The 18,641-nt window shown below is 40.4% G+C and overlaps 2 protein-coding genes across 11 annotated transcripts in view; one reads left to right on the top strand and one right to left on the bottom strand.

Moving 5' to 3' along the window:
* LOC106594602 (uncharacterized) overlaps window positions 1–18,641 on the top strand; it is a 126,609-nt gene that overhangs the window by 58,886 nt on the left and 49,082 nt on the right. The gene's annotated exons all lie outside the window — the stretch shown is intronic.
* On the bottom strand, window positions 7,601–17,445 carry LOC123723791 (28S ribosomal protein S33, mitochondrial). Of its 6 annotated transcripts, none has more exons than XM_045713247.1 (3): window positions 17,293–17,445; window positions 10,701–10,921; window positions 7,601–9,186 (listed from the first exon to the last, which is right to left on the bottom strand). In XM_045713247.1, the coding sequence occupies exons 1-3, from the start codon at window positions 17,428–17,430 to the stop codon at window positions 9,081–9,083; spliced, it is 465 nt and encodes a 154-aa protein (XP_045569203.1). In that variant the 5' UTR covers window positions 17,431–17,445; the 3' UTR covers window positions 7,601–9,080. The 6 variants fall into 6 exon arrangements, with proteins under 6 accessions (XP_045569203.1, XP_045569204.1, XP_045569207.1 ...); XM_045713248.1 differs by having other exon boundaries at window positions 10,719–10,921; XM_045713251.1 differs by having other exon boundaries at window positions 10,719–10,921; window positions 17,149–17,396.

Below are 18,641 nucleotides of genomic sequence, written 5' to 3'. Positions count from 1 at the left end.
TGATATCTGGTATTTGTCAAGTGTACGAACACCAAGTTTAGATAGGTGGGTTAGAAGCGGGGTGATTTATCAATTATTTTTGTGTTGGTCGGAAAATAAATACGGGGATAATACAGTAAAACAAAAACATGACTACCAGTGAAGAAGCGGAAAGAGTATTAAAGGCTCTAAAATCCACGCTCGAAATCAATGGAGGGAAGGAATGGAAGAGACGAGGAGAGAAACTCTGTATGGAATGGATAGAGGATGGTTGGGTATTGTCCCCTGATGGAGTTCCCACAGAAGGTGAGCCAGGTAGAATACTGGGAGCATTGAAGCTAATAAAGCTAATAATTATATGCATATTCTAGTTTCTGGGCAGGAGTAGTAACCAGATTAAATCGGGTACGTTTTTTCATCCAGCCGTGCAAATACTGCCCCTTATCCCCAACAGGTTAATGTTGCTGATCAATTTGAATGTATTATTATTTATTGATTATATTTTATTTTATTTTTCAGTATCAAATGGTAAAAAAATGTTTACAGTTTAAATAAGGCTTGAATTTTTTTTTTAATTTCAGGCAAATTGATGCACTTTAAGTCTTTTCTGTTACAGACTAAAAAACAATGTTAATAAAGTTATTCTTTGTTGTAAGTTGATCTATATTTCTTTCTTTTTTGTGTTTTTTTGTTTTCTTTAATGTTAATAAGGATACAATGTTATGCAGAGGTGTACTTATAACAATTTTATAGACAAATGATACTATTTACAGTTGCGGCGGAGAGTTGGGGGGCGCGGTTGGAATATTGTCCGGTTGGAATATTATCGCTATTTTACGAGACAAATACCATAAAAATTGATTTTAAACAGCGTTTGACATGCTTCTAAGAACGGTGATGGAACATTTTGGATTTTTTGTTCTCGAAATGCGCTCGCGCGTTACCTTTGGATATTGACCTGAACGCACGAACAAAACGGAGGTATTTGGACATAACTATGGATTATTTCGAACAAAATCAACATTTGTTGTGGAAGTAGCAGTCCTGGAAGTGCATTCTGAGGAAGATCAGCAAAGGTAATACAATATTTCTAATACTAATTCTGAGTTTAGGTGACCCCGAAGTTGGCGGGTGTCTGAATAGCTAGCTGTGATGGCTGAGCTATGTACTCAGAATATTGAAAAATGTGCTTTCTCCGTAAAGCTATTTTAAAATCTGACACCGCGGTTGCATAAAGGAGTAGTCTATCTATGATTCTTAAAATAATTGTTATGTATTTTGTCAAGGTTTATGATGAGTATTTTTGTAAATTCACCAGAAGTTTTTGGTGGGAAGTTTTTGATTTTAGAAACTTTAGAGTGTTTTCTATCCAACGGTGTTGCTTCCAGTTTTTTCTCCTCAGGGACTGGATCCACACCCAGTCTCCTGGTTGGATTGAGTGAATCACCTTCTCCTGTAATTCACCTGTTGGACACAAAATCTTGGACATACGGGTTTGGTTAACAAACAGTCTTCTCATGTGCTCTGCTAGTATTTCTTCAACTTCTATGTCTACCTGTTCTGGTATCTCTAACTCTGGCATTCTATAGGCTCTACTTGATTAGCTAAAATGTCATCCATCATTTAAAGAGATGGCTCCTAGTAAACCAACTCTAGGGATAATATCTTGACTTAATATTTTAGCTACCATAATCATGTCCACCAAGTAAGTTGGGAACGCTTCTACCCATTTGCTATACTTATCTGTTATTGTTAAACACCCCTTCTTCCCCTCATTTCGGAATAGTTCAATAAGTCCAATTCCAAATGTTGGAATGGATCTTCTTACAAAGAAATTGTTTAAGTAATTATCCTTTAGGCCATCACTCTTTCCTAACTACTCTACTATACTTCCCTCCCCTTGATACATTGCTTAGCATGTATCAATATTGCTGCGTATCCATACAATGTCTTTGGTAGGATAAGTAAATGATCCTTATGTCAGACCTTCTCTTGTAGGATGCCCCCTTTCATTTTCCACATGTCCAATTCTCCCTGGGGCCTTCATCCTCAGATATTCTGTAACAATTCTCTGTCAAGTGTTTTATCTTCTTTAAGATTTATCTGTGCTGCTTTGTATGGTTTTAAATGTCTATGTGCTTGTCTGTGTAAATAGTAACTTTTCTCTCCTTTCTTATTTCACCGGTTCTAGTCAATGCTACTATTTCGGCCTACTGTGCAGAATAGCGTCTGAGCAATGGTTCAGTGTCTAACACCTGAAACCAACTAAGCTTTCATTTCCCTTTTAGTTAGGGTAACAATTACTTTCAACAAAATTATACTAATCTCCTCCTAGCGAATTTACCAAACATAAACTTAAAATCAAAACTAAAATACATGCCTGCCAATGGAGCCGATAGTCTCTCCATTAATTAATATCCTAGAGCTTTAGTGAACCAAATTCTCTTCCTATCTACTCCTGCTGTCCCCCTTCTTTCTTCCTGCTTCTCCCCAACCCTCAAGGTTTCAGCATTGCAAGGGAGGATTTCTCCATCTTCCCTTCTATCTGTCTCCTACTTTTTCTCATAATATGGGTTGTTTCCAAATATTGACTAAATGTCTCATTGTCTCCTTGATTTCACTCCTGAGTTTTAGAAAAATCAACCTGTCTAGATATTGCATATCTACTTAAATGTATCTCGTTACCCTCAATAATCTTGGATCACCTACAGATGTCATATATCCCTGTCCTGTTGACATAAGTCTATCATTATTAAACTTATTCACAACAAAATATAGTAATACTATTATATCAATTCCACAGCCTTGTTGTGTATAAATGTCTTACACTGAATTCAACAACAGCTGACTTCCTAAGAGAAAATAAACGTATCTAGATCATGTAAAAAATACCCCTGCTACTGGTCAAAATATTTTCAAATCACATAATCAGATCAAAATGACTAATCTGATTTACTCCACCAAGAAAAATTATTTTACCCTTATTGTTCTAGGAAAATAGACTTAAAGAAGCCTACCCTTAGTCTAAGGCTTTGCCCTTTTAGTCTTCTCATTGTTTCAAATTATCAATTGTGTCTAAGAACTTTAACTCCATCATAATTATCAGTTCTACAAATTCCCTTAAAATCAATATCACCAATGACCTTAAATTCACCATCCAAATGGCTTTTCAATGTGGCTGATCAGACCACACAGGAAAAGTCACCAGAGGGGTCAAAAGTCATACCACCCTTTCAGAACCGTGTTTCTTACTACATTAAACAAATGAAAGCTAAGAACTTTATCTACATTTTGCATCCCAGGTTCCCAGAACATTCCCTATCAAAATAATTTCACGTTTTTAATTAAACTAAGAAAACAAAACTTCCAAAATGCCATGTGTGTATACCCCTTTAAGATATCCTGTCCCTAGGAATTTGTTATTATTTTGTTTTCAAAGAGAGCTAAGCGCTTCTTTTTCCATAAAATAACCACTTGGTCAGCGTTTCATCCTATCACACTGATTCAAAAACCCCAAAGTTGACTATAAACAAAACCTAATAATATTTATAATTCCATTGTACTCCCCCCATCATTAGTTTTAAACTTCCTCAATGGCTTATGTGATTGAACATGCTTTTCTGTGGGCGCCTGACCTTCTCTCTGTATTTGTCTCGACCCCGTCTTTGGCCTCTCTTATTTCCCTCATCTGCTAGCCCCCACCCTAGGAGGTTCTGTTTGGTGGCACGATTTATCTCGGGACGCATTCCACTGAGGAAAGCAATTTTTAATTCCTGATAATACGGGGCATCAAATCCATCCACTACCGGGGTTCTATTAACCCACTATTAGCATTGGACACGTCCTTTAATCTCTCTAGGTATTGGCTTATAGTCTTATGAAATGTCCAAGGGTTTAAAAAAAATATCATGTATATCGCCACAATTCTGTCGCAATTATTAATTTCCACTCTTTATAATTCATTTAGATTTAACTAACTGCCTTTTCCTTGATTCCGTCATTCAAATACAACTCCCATTCTCTATAAATCCTTTAAGCAGGCCATTCAGACCACAAACAACGTACTTTATCGAATTCGCCTCGCTATTATTTTCAAAGAATCTGTCTTCCTATTTAAACTAAACAAGCTATCAAAACATTTGGTTTCTATCTTAAACAAACACTAACAACCGTATCGTTCCAGTCAAAACATAACAATAATTTAATTTTAGTCCCATGAGCTGGGATCAGTACACGGGTCCCCCGCATGCCAGGCAAGAATTCTACCACTGAACCACAATGCTATTGTTCATGTTTACAATTTCGGTAGTTGTGTCCTACTCGGTCACAATGTTCACAGGGTGTTTTACAGTCTCTGGCGAAATGTCCTGTTCTATCGCAATTAAAACACCGCTTCTTTCCGTCTTTGTCAGCGCGTCTCCCTGTTTTCCCCCTTCTGTCTACAGAGTCTCTTCTCCTCCCTGCTATTTCCCCTAGGGTTGCTATCAGGTACTCTGCTTTTTTCTGTTCTTTTTTAATCCTGTTGTTTTTCCCATGCTGCTCATAGTGAACGGCATATCTCTTCACCTCTGCCAGAGTTGCTATTCCCCATCCTACTAGAGTCCTTTTTATGGCACGACTTATCTCTGGGCGCATTCCACTGAGGAAAGCTATTTTCAGTTGCTGGTGATATGCTGTATCGTTCCCCTGGGCTACCGGTGGCTCTATTAACCCACTGTTGGCATTGAATACCTCCTTTAATCTCTCTAGGTATTGACTTATAGTCTCATTGTCTTCTTGTTTACATTCGTGGACCTTAGAGAAATCTGCATGTCGGTGATAGTGGTCCCTCAGATTATTACACAGCTGTGTGATTTTCTCGACATACTGTCCATCTATCGCCCAGGGCAATACCACCAAATCATTATGTCCAGGTACCCACTGTCCCCGGACCGCTGCCCAGTCCTTCCCCACCAGCTGTCTTACTGCTCTCTCAATCTCCCCTGTGTCTAGCTTAAAGCTGGCTGCTAGACCTTCCAGATCTCTTCTGAACCCTTCTATACCTGTCTTAGGATGCACTACACCCTCTACGGCTCGGACCACATCTCTCTGTGTCCATGCCCTGTATACATCCAGAGTGGCCTGTGCCCCATCATCCCCAGCCCGTGGGTTTGGCAATGCTATCATAGGGTACTGGCCACTCTCTCCATCCTCTCTCAACTTCAGTAGCTCCTCTCTCTCCTTACCCTGTTCTTCCAGCAGCCTTCTCAGGGCTTTGACTGCCCTGTCCTCTTCACTATCTACATGTCTATGTTCTACCATTAACTCTAGCTTTTCTACATCTAAACGTCCATCAAATTCATACTTATTTCTCCATTTTGGGTCAAAATAAATGTTCCTTTTATCCTTGGATTCAATATATCTCTCATATATCTCTCTTAATTCCAGGACCTCCTTCGAGGATTTACCACCCATATTATTCAATTGCTTTCCTTGTTATTATGCTTATTCTCACAATCTATGGGTGTGCTTTTATTCTATATTTTTAATAGTTCCTGACTACTTCCCATATACCCCTAATAGTCCCAGACTATTTCCCATATATTTTTAGTAGTCCCAGACTATTTCCCATATATTTTTAGTAGTCCCAGACTACTTCCCATATATATTTAGTAGTCCCAGACTACTTCCCATATATTTTTAGTAGTCCCAGAATACTTCCCATACATTTTTAGTAGTCCCAGACTACTTCCCATATATTTTTAGTAGTCCCAGACTACTTCCCATATATTTTTAGTAGTCCCAGACTATTTCCCATATATTTTTAGTAGTCCCAGACTACTTCCCATATATTTTTAGTAGTCCCAGACTACTTCCCATATATTTTGAATAGTCCCAGACTACTTCCCATATATTTTTAGTAGTCCCAGACTATTTCCCATATATTTTTAGTAGTCCCAGACAACTTCCCATATATTTTTAGTAGTCCCAGACTATTTCCCATATATTTTTAGTAGTCCCAGACTACTTCCCATATATTTTTAGTAGTCCCAGACTACTTCCCATATATTTTGAATAGTCCCAGACTACTTCCCATATATTTTTAGTAGTCCCAGACAACTTCCCATATATTTTTAGTAGTCCCAGACTACATCCCATATCTTTTGAATAGTCCCAGACTATATCGATACGGGGTAGTTTATTTTTAGTAATGGCCTCAACTACTACGAGTCATTACGGACCCGTCCGTTTCCGAATAGTCCCAGACTACTTCCTATATTTAAAATCCTCCCTCACCTTTATCTTGACCAAAGCTTTATAGGAATTTTTAGTAAGTTTAGAATTTAACCCCAAAATAATGAATAAAGATTACTGACCTTATCTTGCAGCTGAGAATTCAATGTTCGTAGAATCTCGTCACCACCTCTGTCGCGTACCAGTTTGCCACCGGCCTGTAAAGAACCCATAGTAAAGGGCCAGGTGATTTACAGATATTTCATCCGCCCGTGCACGGTTTCAGTGTCTCCTTGGAACGACAGCGGCAGTTTGAGATCCGGCTCGAATAGGACCAATTGTTATAGGAATTTTATATCTTGATGATAATAATCAATTCGCCTTGACTAATGCCCAAGGTTTGTAAGACAATGGGTTAAAATAATTAGGCAAGGACTCAGCTTTCTGCAAAAGGTTTCTTGTAGCTTTATTCAGAGAACGTTCTGGTGTCAGGATAACAAAACAGTCATTATATAGTTCTTGCTAACTTACGCACATGCATTTACACACAATCCGTTGGTGACCTGCAACCCCCATAAACTTCACACTGTTTATCACCTTCTGGCTCAGCCTGTTCTTTTCCTCCAAGGTTAGGAACTCTGAGGTTTTAGTCCCTTGACCATCTGCTTCTCTATCTCTCTATACTAATTGCATACACACATTTCTTTCCCTCTCCAGTGGTTCCTGGACTTTCCGGAACGAATCAAACTAATCGATCCCTACATTGATCATTCATTAACCATGCTGTATGACTAATAATTCATCATGGTTTATTGATTCATTTACCTTTATTAGATAATTCTCTTATCAACTATATAGGGAACAGGGCTCTGGTCTAAAGTGGTGCACAACACAGGGAATAGGGCTCTGGTCTAAAGTAGTGCACTACATAGGGAATAAGGCTCTGGTCTATAGTAGTGCACTACATAGGGAATAGGGCTCTGGTCTAAAGTAGTGCACTACATAGGGAATAGGGCCCTGGTCTATAGTAGTGCACTACATAGGGAATAGGGTGGCATTGTTGGACGTAAGCAGTCAGTCTCTGGACAAGACCCACTACACCAGTTAACATGTGTATCAAGGTGATCTGAACACACACATGGCTTTATGAACGGTGTGTGTAGCAGCAACATTAAAAGATATCCACGTATTGAGTGACATCCAAATCCAACCACCCTCAGACTAGTTTTTCAACAGTTATGAGTTTCTCCTGTCAGACTAAATACATAGAAATATAATGAATAGAACCAGAGTCTCCATTCAAGTCAAGGATTCAGACATTCTATTTCTATCTACTCAGTCCTATCCGATAGGAGAAATACAGATCACTTTTGAAAAACTGGGCCCTGGGCATCAAGTCATCAAGGGATCAGGTCAGAACAGGTTTTAATGGGTTTCCTGTAGTTACACTAAGTCACTATTAACAACATTGTATAGCACAGTAATTACATGGCAATAAACCAGTCACAAAATGGAGAGAGTCCTCCTACACATCTCAGCAGATTTGTTGACAGTATTTTATTCATGACACCTGGTGTTACTCAGAACAGATGTAAAATCAGCAGCTTTGTCTCAGCCAATAGGAACATACTAGCATCACAATGACATGTACTGATGCCCTCCAGGTCTCCTTCACCTATTCACTGTACAGATGGTATGAGAACGGAAAGCTGCTAACAACGCGGATACAATTGAAACCTAAATGAAACATCTTGTAAAGCAATGAACAGAAATGTTTTATGTACCAAACACACAGCGATCAAAGACTGGTCACTTGTCAGACAGGATGTTCTGTGATGGGATATGAAAGGATCCTCTCAACACATCATCATCATCATCATCAGCTGTTACAAGGGCCCATTTAATATGAACATCCTGAGTGGGGTCACATGTTACCGATGTGAACACAGTTAGGGAGGCCATTCCTCTGGTGTCCCAAAGCAAACGAGGCCTGTTGTGATTCCCCCATAGGTCCTATATGACAGGGCAAGGCTGGGTTTACCCATAGGTCCTATATGACAGGGAAAGGCTGGGTTTACCCATAGGTCCTATATGACAGGGAAAGGCTGGGTTTACCCATAGGTCCTATATGACAGGGAAAGGCTGGGTTTACCCATAGGTCCTATATGACAGGGAAAGGCTGGGTTTACCCATAGGTTCTATATGACAGGGAAAGGCTGGGTTTACCCATAGGTCCTATATGACAGGGAAAGGCTGGGTTTACCCATAGGTCCTATATGACAGGGAAAGGCTGGGTTTAGCCATAGGTCCTATATGACAGGGCAAGGCTGGGTTTACCCATAGGTTCTATATGACAGGGAAAGGCTGGGTTTACCCATAGGTCCTATATGACAGGGAAAGGCTGGGTTTAGCCATAGGTCCTATATGACAGGGAAAGGCTGGGTTTACCCATAGGTCCTATATGACAGGGAAAGGCTGGGTTTACCCATAGGTTCTATATGACAGGGAAAGGCTGGGTTTACCCATAGGTCCTATATGACAGGGAAAGGCTGGGTTTACCCATAGGTCCTATATGACAGGGAAAGGCTGGGTTTACCCATAGGTCCTATATGACAGGGAAAGGCTGGGTTTACCCATAGGTCCTATATGACAGGGAAAGGCTGGGTTTAGCCATAGGTTCTATATGACAGGGAAAGGCTGGGTTTACCCATAGGTCCTATATGACAGGGAAAGGCTGGGTTTACCCATAGGTTCTATATGACAGGGAAAGGCTGGGTTTACCCATAGGTCCTATATGACAGGGAAAGGCTGGGTTTACCCATAGGTCCTATATGACAGGGAAAGGCTGGGTTTAGCCATAGGTCCTATATGACAGGGAAAGGAAGTGCTTATTTCTTCTTGGTGGCTCTCTTTCCTTCGCCCTTCTTGGGTTTCCCCTTGCCTCGTAGTTTCCTCAACCGCCGCATCTCCTCCTTGAAGTCCTCGTGCTCATCTCTGGTGGGGAAACAGGGAGGGAATGGTGTTACTGAGGTAAGCAGCATTAGTACTAAACTAAAAGGACGTGTTCAGAAGAACAGAGACAAACAGGGTCTAGAAAACTGTCTGGTTAGAACACAGAGACAAACAGGGTCTAGAAAACTGTCTGGTTAGAACACAGAGACAAACAGGGTCTAGAAAACTGTCTGGTTAGAACACAGAGACAAACAGGGTCTAGAAAACTGTCTGATTAGAACACAGAGACAAACAGGGTCTAGAAAACTGTCTGGTTAGAACACAAACAGGGTCTAGAAGACTGTCTGGTTAGAACACAGAGACAAACAGGGTCTAGAAAACTGTCTGATTAGAACACAGAGACAAACAGGGTCTAGAAAACTGTCTGGTTAGAACACAGAGACAAACAGGGTCTAGAAAACTGTCTGATTAGAACACAGAGACAAACAGGGTCTAGAAAACTGTCTGGTTAGAACACAAACAGGGTCTAGAAGACTGTCTGGTTAGAACACAGAGACAAACAGGGTCTAGAAAACTGTCTGGTTAGAACACAGAGACAAACAGGGTCTAGAAAACTGTCTGGTTAGAACACAGAGACAAACAGGGTCTAGAAAACTGTCTGGTTAGAACACAGAGACAAACAGGGTCTAGAAAACTGTCTGGTTAGAGCACAGACAAACAGGGTCTAGAAAACTGTCTGGTTAGAACACAGAGACAAACAGGGTCTAGAAAACTGTCTGGTTAGAACACAGAGACAAACACGGTCTAGAAGACTGTCTGGTTAGAACACAGAGACAAACAGGGTCTAGAAAACTGTCTGGTTAGAACACAGAGACAAACAGGGTCTAGAAAACTGTCTGGTTAGAGCACAGAGACAAACAGGGTCTAGAAAACTGTCTGGTTAGAACACAGAGACAAACAGGGTCTAGAAAACTGTCTGGTTAGAACACAGAGACAAACAGGGTCTAGAAAACTGTCTGGTTAGAACACAGAGACAAACAGGGTCTAGAAAACTGTCTGGTTAGAACACAGAGACAAACAGGGTCTAGAAAACTGTCTGGTTAGAGCACAGAGACAAACAGGGTCTAGAAAACTGTCTGGTTAGAACACAGAGACAAACAGGGTCTAGAAAACTGTCTGGTTAGAACACAGAGACAAACAGGTTCTAGAAAACTGTCTGGTTAGAGCACAGAGACAAACAGGTTCTAGAAAACTGTCTGGTTAGAACACAGAGACAAACAGGGTCTAGAAAACTGTCTGGTTAGAGCACAGAGACAAACAGGTTCTAGAAAACTGTCTGGTTAGAACACAGAGAGAAACAGGGTCTAGAAGACTGTAATTTCACTGTCTGTGGTTAGCCAGAAGGACCTTCTAAAGCCTCTATAAGTGGTTCTGGCTAGAGTAGGGCTGTATACATTATTACACAATGCCAAACACAGACATGCCAAAAGAACCCAGATCCCTTTCCCATGAATAGGCCTATGGATCTATTCAGCCCATCGTCATGTCATGTCTACCTGAAGAGTCCCATGTACCGTAGCTTCTGTGTAAGGGCATAGTAGATCTTGTGTTGAGGGTACCAGTCGTACACCTCCTTTTTCTGGGCCATGGGCGGCTCCTTGAACAGCTGGACCACCTTCATGGACTTGTTGTCCGTCGGACGCGCCACATCCCCAAAGATACGTGCGCTGAGACGTGCCATACGCACAGCGTAGTTGGACAGGCTGGCCATAGCTAGCTGAAATACAAGAGGAAAGAGAAGCAGCAAATATTAGTTACAAATATGTCCTCAAAAAATAAACAACTTCTATAGACGGGTTAGCTGACAACGTCACAAAACATGATCGCTTCAAATGGGGCAGAAATCTGTGTTGTGATTCTGGTTGGCCAGATAGCTAGCAACAACGACAGGAAGCTGGCATGTAGGGAATCGTAGGTGGCTCGTTTCAGCTAGTTTCATCTTCTTCTCGATGCCACGTCTTGTTTTGACTGATGTCCGACCTACGCTAATATGGCTAAAATTAGCCCGCTACCTTGCCAACAACTGTAACGATGTATTTGACACAACAAGTGCAGATGTATATATTTTCAATAAACATCAGAGACGAAATATAGTTTACATGTTGTCAACACTCTAAACTGAACAAGAATCTGGGCTTACAGGAGACGTTGAATACAGTCATTCTCTGTTAAGCCCAAGAAGCAGCCATTTAACAGCTTGTCGAACTTAACGTCGAAATAAGCATCAAATCCACCTTTTCTGCACCTCCAATAAAATCCCTTATTACTGCCACGCGCAGATTGGCTGATCCAGCAGATGGAAAGGTCATTGACTATATCCAGAGAGGAACAAACACAGAGCAAGAGGTTTCACTCTTGACAAAATCTATCAAAAAAGAAAAAGCCCAATAAGTTTCTACGAGCTTATTTTGGCCCTAAGCTTGTCGACCTTTGTGACAACGATTCCTAATGGTAGAGCAGAGGCATGAGCATCTCCTAATTAAAGAAGATCTCCGTTTTATCACCTACAACAGTATAGGAACATAAAATCTAAATTGGTTGTATAAACCTGCTCTACCCAGAACGTAAAAATATTCCACCTGCCCTACCCAGAACGTAAAAAATATTCCACCTGCTCTACCCAGAACGTAATAATATTCCACCTGCCCTACCCAGAACGTAATAATATTCCACCTGCTCTACCCAGAACGTAATAATATTCCACCTGCCCTACCCAGAACGTAATAATATTCCACCTGCCCTACCCAGAACGTAATAATATTCCACCTGCCCTACCCAGAACGTAATAATATTCCACCTGCTCTACCCAGAACGTAATAATATTCCACCTGCTCTACCCAGAACGTAATAATATTCCACCTGCCCTACCCAGAACGTAATAATATTCCACCTGCTCTACCCAGAACGTAATAATATTCCACCTGCTCTACCCAGAACGTAATAATATTCCACCTGCCCTACCCAGAACGTAATAATATTCCACCTGCTCTACCCAGAACGTAATAATATTCCACCTGCCCTACCCAGAACGTAATAATATTCCACCTGCTCTACCCAGAACGTAAAAATATTCCACCTGCCCTACCCATAACGTAATAATATTCCACCTGCTCTACCCAGAACGTAATAATATTCCACCTGCCCTACCCAGAATGTAATAATATTCCACCTGCTCTACCCAGAACGTAATATAGATTCTTTCCAGACAAGGCATTTTTTCAGTTGCTTGCATCTTTTTATTCAGACCTTATTTGGAAGTACATAAAGGTCGTGACGGCAGTAATGATGATAGTTGCTCAGAGAAACTCCATTCTTTGGAAGCTAATTCCCATATATATTTTGACATTATTAAGCTTGAAAAGCTGGTGAATGGCTGTTTCCTGGGTTTAAAGTGGAACTGACTGCATTTTAGCAACATGAAATCTTATTAAAATCTGTTCATATACAACCCATGAATATCTGACAAGCGAGCGCTTGGTCATATGGCCATTTTCACATTTTCATGAATGTTTGGGCATTTGCGAAAATTCCATAGCAATATAGAGTGGGAAAGTGGCCTTGCGTTTGGACAATTTAATAGACACTGCAGTAAATAAACCATCTTTCTTGTCCAGGACCAGAGTCTATGCAGACTGGTGCACCATAGCCAATCAGAACTACAGTAGGACTATATACAAACATGCCATTTGCACACAGGCCTGCCATCATTCACTATGAACTGGATTGTGTGTTAACAGGAAGTAGGACCTGTCATCATTCACTTTGAACTGGACTGTGTGTTTACAGGCAGTAGGGCCTGCCATCATTCACTATGAACTGGATTGTGTGTTAACAGGAAGTAGGACCTGTCATCATTCACTTTGAACTGGACTGTGTGTTTACAGGCAGTAGGGCCTGCCATCATTCACTATGAACTGGATTGTGTGTTAACAGGAAGTAGGACCTGTCATCATTCACTTTGAACTGGACTGTGTGTTTACAGGCAGTAGGGCCTGCCATCATTCACTATGAACTGGATTGTGTGTTAACAGGAAGTAGGGCCTGTCATTATTCACTATGAACTGGACTGTGTGTTAACAGGAAGTAGCAACAGAGCAACTTTAGGTCAATAGAACACATTCACCAAAAGCCACAAAATACACCTGAATGGATTTCTGTTAATATGTAAATACCATGGGAGTCCTCTTACATTTGGGAACTTTTATAGTCCTGTTGATCAAACAATCATGACAAGGTAGGCTATCTTTTCACTATATACACACACACACACACACACACATCAACAAGATCAACATCTAATGCTAGTCAACAAAGCAAGATTAGCACAAAACCCTCTCAAACTTTTTTTTTAGCTAGTTTGCCATCACAATTGCACTGTTAGGGCCTCCTGAGTGGTCTAAGGCACTGCATCACGGTGCTAGATGTGCCACTAGATGTGACACCCATGAGACACCGTTCAATTGGCCGGGTTAGGGGAGGGTTTGGCCGGCAGGGATGTTCTTGTCCCATCGCACACTAGCGACTCCTGTGGCGGTGCGGGCGTAGTGCACGCTGACACAGTCACCAGGTGTACGGTGTTTCCTCCGTCACATTGGTGCGGCTGGCTTCCGGGTTAAGCGGGCATTGTGCGCTACGGCTCTCGACCTTCGACCCTCCCGAGTCCGTACGGGAGTTGCAGCGATGGGACAAGACTGTAACTACCAATTGGATACCACGAAATCGGGGAGAAAAATAAATAAATACTAAAAACAATTTGCACTGATAAGCAATAGAGAATTGTAGCCTCCTCACCCTTCTGCAGCTTGCCTTCCAACAATGCATGCTTGTCCCAACCAAACACCCAAGCTAACAGGCTAAAGTTGGCTTGCTAGCTACTTCCAGACACATAATGAGAGAACACCTCACTCTGATCATTTGACTCCCCCTAGCAGACCTGGTTAGGTTGTTTACATGTTATCCAGCATGTTGGTGACTAACTTACTTTCTTTGCCTACATTTACTGACACCAGTCATATTCAGCAGGTGTTGCACGTTGGTATCATCAGTTATTCAGCGCTCTGGCACGCTCAGGCGAGAGTGCTCTGAAATCGAAGTAGATAATCAGAGTGAATTTGCAAAACGCAAGAGATATGCTAACTGGATAACAGTCGTTCAATTTCAGAATAGCTAAATGATTAACATGTCTTGCTAGCTAACCAAATGACACCTGCATCCCTATCTCTGTAGCCACTGGAAAATTCAGTCACTCACCCACTCCTCCGATGACATCCTCCTAGCAGCTAGCTATCTAGCTAAGTTCAGTCTCTGTGTTTTAGCTTGCTACATAGATAGCTACGCTAGCCTATCAGCTACATTATAACTGACTTGTGATCATCGGCCTTGGCCTTGCTAGTTTGATTGAATCAAATTTTATTGGTCACATACACATGGTTAGCAGATGTTAATGCGAGTGTAGCAAAATGCATGTTCTTCTAGCTCCAACAGCGCAGTAATATCTAACAATTCCCCAACAACTACCTAATACACACAAATCTAAAGGGGTGAATGAGAATATGTACATATAAGTATATGGATGAGCGATGGCTGAGCAGCATCAACAAGGTGCAGTAGATGGTATAAAATACAGTATATACATGTGATATGAGTAATGTAAGATATGTAAACAATATTAAAGTGGCATTGTATAAAGTGACTAGTGATCCATTTATTAAAGTGTCCAGTGATTGGGTCTCAGTGTAGGCAGAAGCCTCTCTGAGTTAGTGATTGCTGTTTAGCAGTCTGATGACCTTGAGATTGAAAAACAGCTTCTATCTCTCGGTGATCATATTGACATTCCCAGCCGTAGTTACATTTGTCCGTTTTTGTCCAAAAAATATCGAGCCATTGAAACAGAAACAGTGCATTCTGAATGGTACCAGGTCCGCTGTGATTTACAACATGATAGCAATATTTTCTGGACCACCAAGACATGTATTGGTTTATTATATAAATCATGTATTGAACTGCATCTATCTATTCTGACAACAGTGCCTTGGTGTACGGCATGGAATGTTAAGTCAAATATAACCTATTTATAAAACCTCTTATGAAGTTGGTTTCGTAGCATAAAACTGGGAATATGATATTTTTTACTGATATTATGATTGTCTGTTTTCAGTGGCGTAAAGTACTTAAGTAGTACTTTAAAGTATTTTTACTTAAGTAGTTTTTTGGGGTATCTGTACTTTACTATTTAAATTTGTCAACTTTTACTTTACTACATTCCTAAAGAAAATCATGTACTTTCTACTCGGTACATTTTCCCTGACAACCAAAAGTACTCGTTGCATTTTGAATGCATAGCAGGACAGGAAAATTATCTAATTCATGCACTTAAAGAGAAAATCCCTTGTCATCCCTACTGCATCTGATCAGGCAGACTCACTAAACACAAAGGCTTTGTTTGTATATTATGTCTGAGTGTTGGGGTGTGCCCCTGGCTATCAGTCAATAAAAATAAAAATAAAAATGTAATTGTGCCGTCTGGTTTGCTTAATATAAGGAATTTGAAATGAGTTATACTTTAACTTTTGATACTTAAGTATATTTAAATCCAAAACCCTTTTTTACTTTTACTCAAGTAGGATTTTACTTGGTGACTTTCACTTGAGTCATTTTCTATAAATGGAATCTTTACTTTTACTCAAGTATAACAATTGGGTACTTTTTCCACCACTGTGTGTTTCATATCTGCAAAGTAGTTCCTCTTTAAATAGTCCAAGTGCCACCCACCAAAAATGTGTTGGACCTTCCGTCTGACTACGCAATCCACTGTTTCATCAGCCCAGCCAGGCAATTTATAAACTTGATCTCCACTATAAAAAGCATCTAGACATTATCTCACATTTCTTTTAGATTAACAATTAGTTTTAAACAGCAGAGATTTGTATAAACCTTGCTGTCTCTCCGACATTTGCTAAATTGATTCAATATTCAAATTCCACCTCCAGCTGTCCCATATCATAGTAATGAACAAGTAGAAGTCGCGACCAGACAGACAGCGTTTCTCAGCCAGTCGAAATCATGAATCAGCTGGCATCATTTTTATGGATATATAAAAATACATTTAAAATGAAATAAAAAGAAGGTCCAACTAAAGGAATTGCAGCAGTCTTTCTGGCTCCAGTGTTTGAAGTGATTGTAGTTGTGTTGTCTGCTAGCTGCTCTGAACAACAGGGGTCCTGACCAGAGAGAACATTTTCTATGCCAGGAGAAACCGCACCTCATTAGCTCATTGTTATGGACGTATCCAAATAAAATGTCACTAGAAAACTGATTAAACAAATGCCAAATGTAGCTAGTGTTATTGTTTTTGACCTGACTAAGTTAGCCAACTACGGCTAGCTAGCAAAACAAGAGAGAAGAACGGTTATGTCGGGTCTAACACCCGTACCAATATCCTCCAAAAACACCAGCTTCTCGGGCATTTTTTCATTTAAATAAACACTGTATGGTTCAAAACTTGTAAAAGTGGCAATTTTTTTTTTTAATAAAAGTTACTTAAAGTTAGCATTGAAATCCCAGCGCATATTGGGTTATTTCCCTAACAACATCCTGGCGTTGCCGTTTTACCTTAGTTACTATTAATTTCACAGAACTATTTGAGTTCGGTATATATATAAATAAATAAAAACTGAAAACACATGTTACCGGTCTTTTTTGGGCCTTGGATTAAAATAATAATCGCCATATTGAACGTCTTGTGTAAAACCCAGTATTTCCCCCCATAGTAGCTAAACAACCAACCCGTTAATGAAACAGCTTCATGGTTTTAAAACCAATGGAAAAATCATAGCCAACAAACACACCATAAAGTTGATGATCAGTGTGAAAACATGCACCAGACAGAGGAAAGCACATACTGAATAACAAAATGGCTCACTGTGTCCACAGCCAAATACAGACCTGGAATCACCGCGACGTGTGGACTGGCTTTGTTATATCCAATGTTGATATGTTACCATGTTCTACACGATAATGCTATACCTTGCTACTCAGTATGTGTGTCACTAGTAGTTATTATTGTATTTCGTTAAATATGTCGCTAACCTTCAAGCATGCCACCACTGCTATTCTTCGATGAGGTTTAACGGCGGGTTGGCATCCAATACATGTTGCATTACCGCCACCTACTAGACTGGAGTATAACTCCCTTATACTTGGCTTGAAAATGTCAAATAAATACATTAATACCCCTACACTCACTAAAAACCCACCACCTTAATCCACTATTTAAATCTATCTAGTTCTACTTCAGACCAACAGCCTGAAAGGACGGGACACCACCACTCAACACACCCTGTAACTCTTCTGAGGTAAAGTCTTGTACACTCAAATACCTCACTGCAGCTGCCACCACAACCTCAACATCCAGAGACTTACGTTCCATCCCTACAGTACAGTTGATAACCATTGCTATAAATGCTAAAAATCCAATCTTACTGAAGCATACTGTACCAGTCAAAAGTTTGGACACACCTACTCATTCAAGGGGTTTTCTTTATTTGTACTATTTTCTACATTGTAGAATAATAGTGAAGACGTCAAAACTATGAAATAACACATATGGAATCATCTAGTAACCAAAAGTGTTAAACAAATCAAAATATATTTTAGATTCTTCAAAGTAGCCACCTTATGCCTTGATGACAGCTTTGCACACTCTTGGCATTCTCTCAACCAGCTTAACCTGGAATGCTTTTCCAACAGTCTTGAAGGAGTTCCCACATATGCTGAGCACTTGTTGGCTGCTTTTCCTTCACTCTGCGGTCCAACTCATCCCAAACCATCTCAATTTGGTTGAGGTCGGTTGATTATGGAGGCCAGGTCATCTGATGCAACACTCCATCACTCTCCTTCTTGGTCAAATAGCCCTTACACAGCCTGGAGGTGTGTTGGGTCATTGTCCTGTTGAAAAACAAATGATAGTCCCACTAAACCCAAACCAGATGGGATGGCGTATCACTGCAGAATGCTATGCTAGCCATGCTGGTTAAGTGTGCCTTGAATTCAAAATAAATCACAGACTGCAAAGCATCCCAACACAATTACACTTCCTCCTCCATGCTTCACAGTGGGAACCACACATGCAGAGATCATCCAGTCACCTACTCTGGTCTCACAAAGACAAGGTGGTTGGAACTAAAAATCTCAAATTTGGACTCATCAGACCAAAGGACAGATGAGCATGTTTTGAAACTGATCATGAACGTTTATGATGTGTTGGCTATGCTCTTTTGCACACCAGTATTTCTACTTGCACATTATCATCTGCACATCTATCACTCCAGTGTTAATTTACTAAATTGTAATTACTTGCTACTATGGCCTATTTATTGCGTTACCTCCTCACGCCATTTGCACCCACTGTATATAGACTTTCTTTTTTTTCCTATTGT

This window comes from Salmo salar, unplaced genomic scaffold (genome assembly GCF_905237065.1).
Source record: "Salmo salar unplaced genomic scaffold, Ssal_v3.1, whole genome shotgun sequence".
Lineage (NCBI taxonomy): Eukaryota > Metazoa > Chordata > Actinopteri > Salmoniformes > Salmonidae > Salmo > Salmo salar.
This window is presented reverse-complemented; position numbering and strand designations above follow the sequence as displayed.

Bases quoted from the DNA above. Each gene is read 5' to 3' on its own strand.
- LOC123723791 (XM_045713247.1), bottom strand. From the start codon at position 17,430: ATGTATTTATTTGACATTTTCAAGCCAAGTATAAGGGAGTTATACTCC. The intron at 10,922-17,292 runs GTTAGCGACATA...CTTGTATTTCAG, and splicing joins CAGTGGTGGCATGCTTGAAG to CTAGCTATGGCCAGCCTGTC. The intron at 9,187-10,700 runs GTAGACATGACA...TTTCCCCACCAG, and splicing joins CGGTACATGGGACTCTTCAG to AGATGAGCACGAGGACTTCA.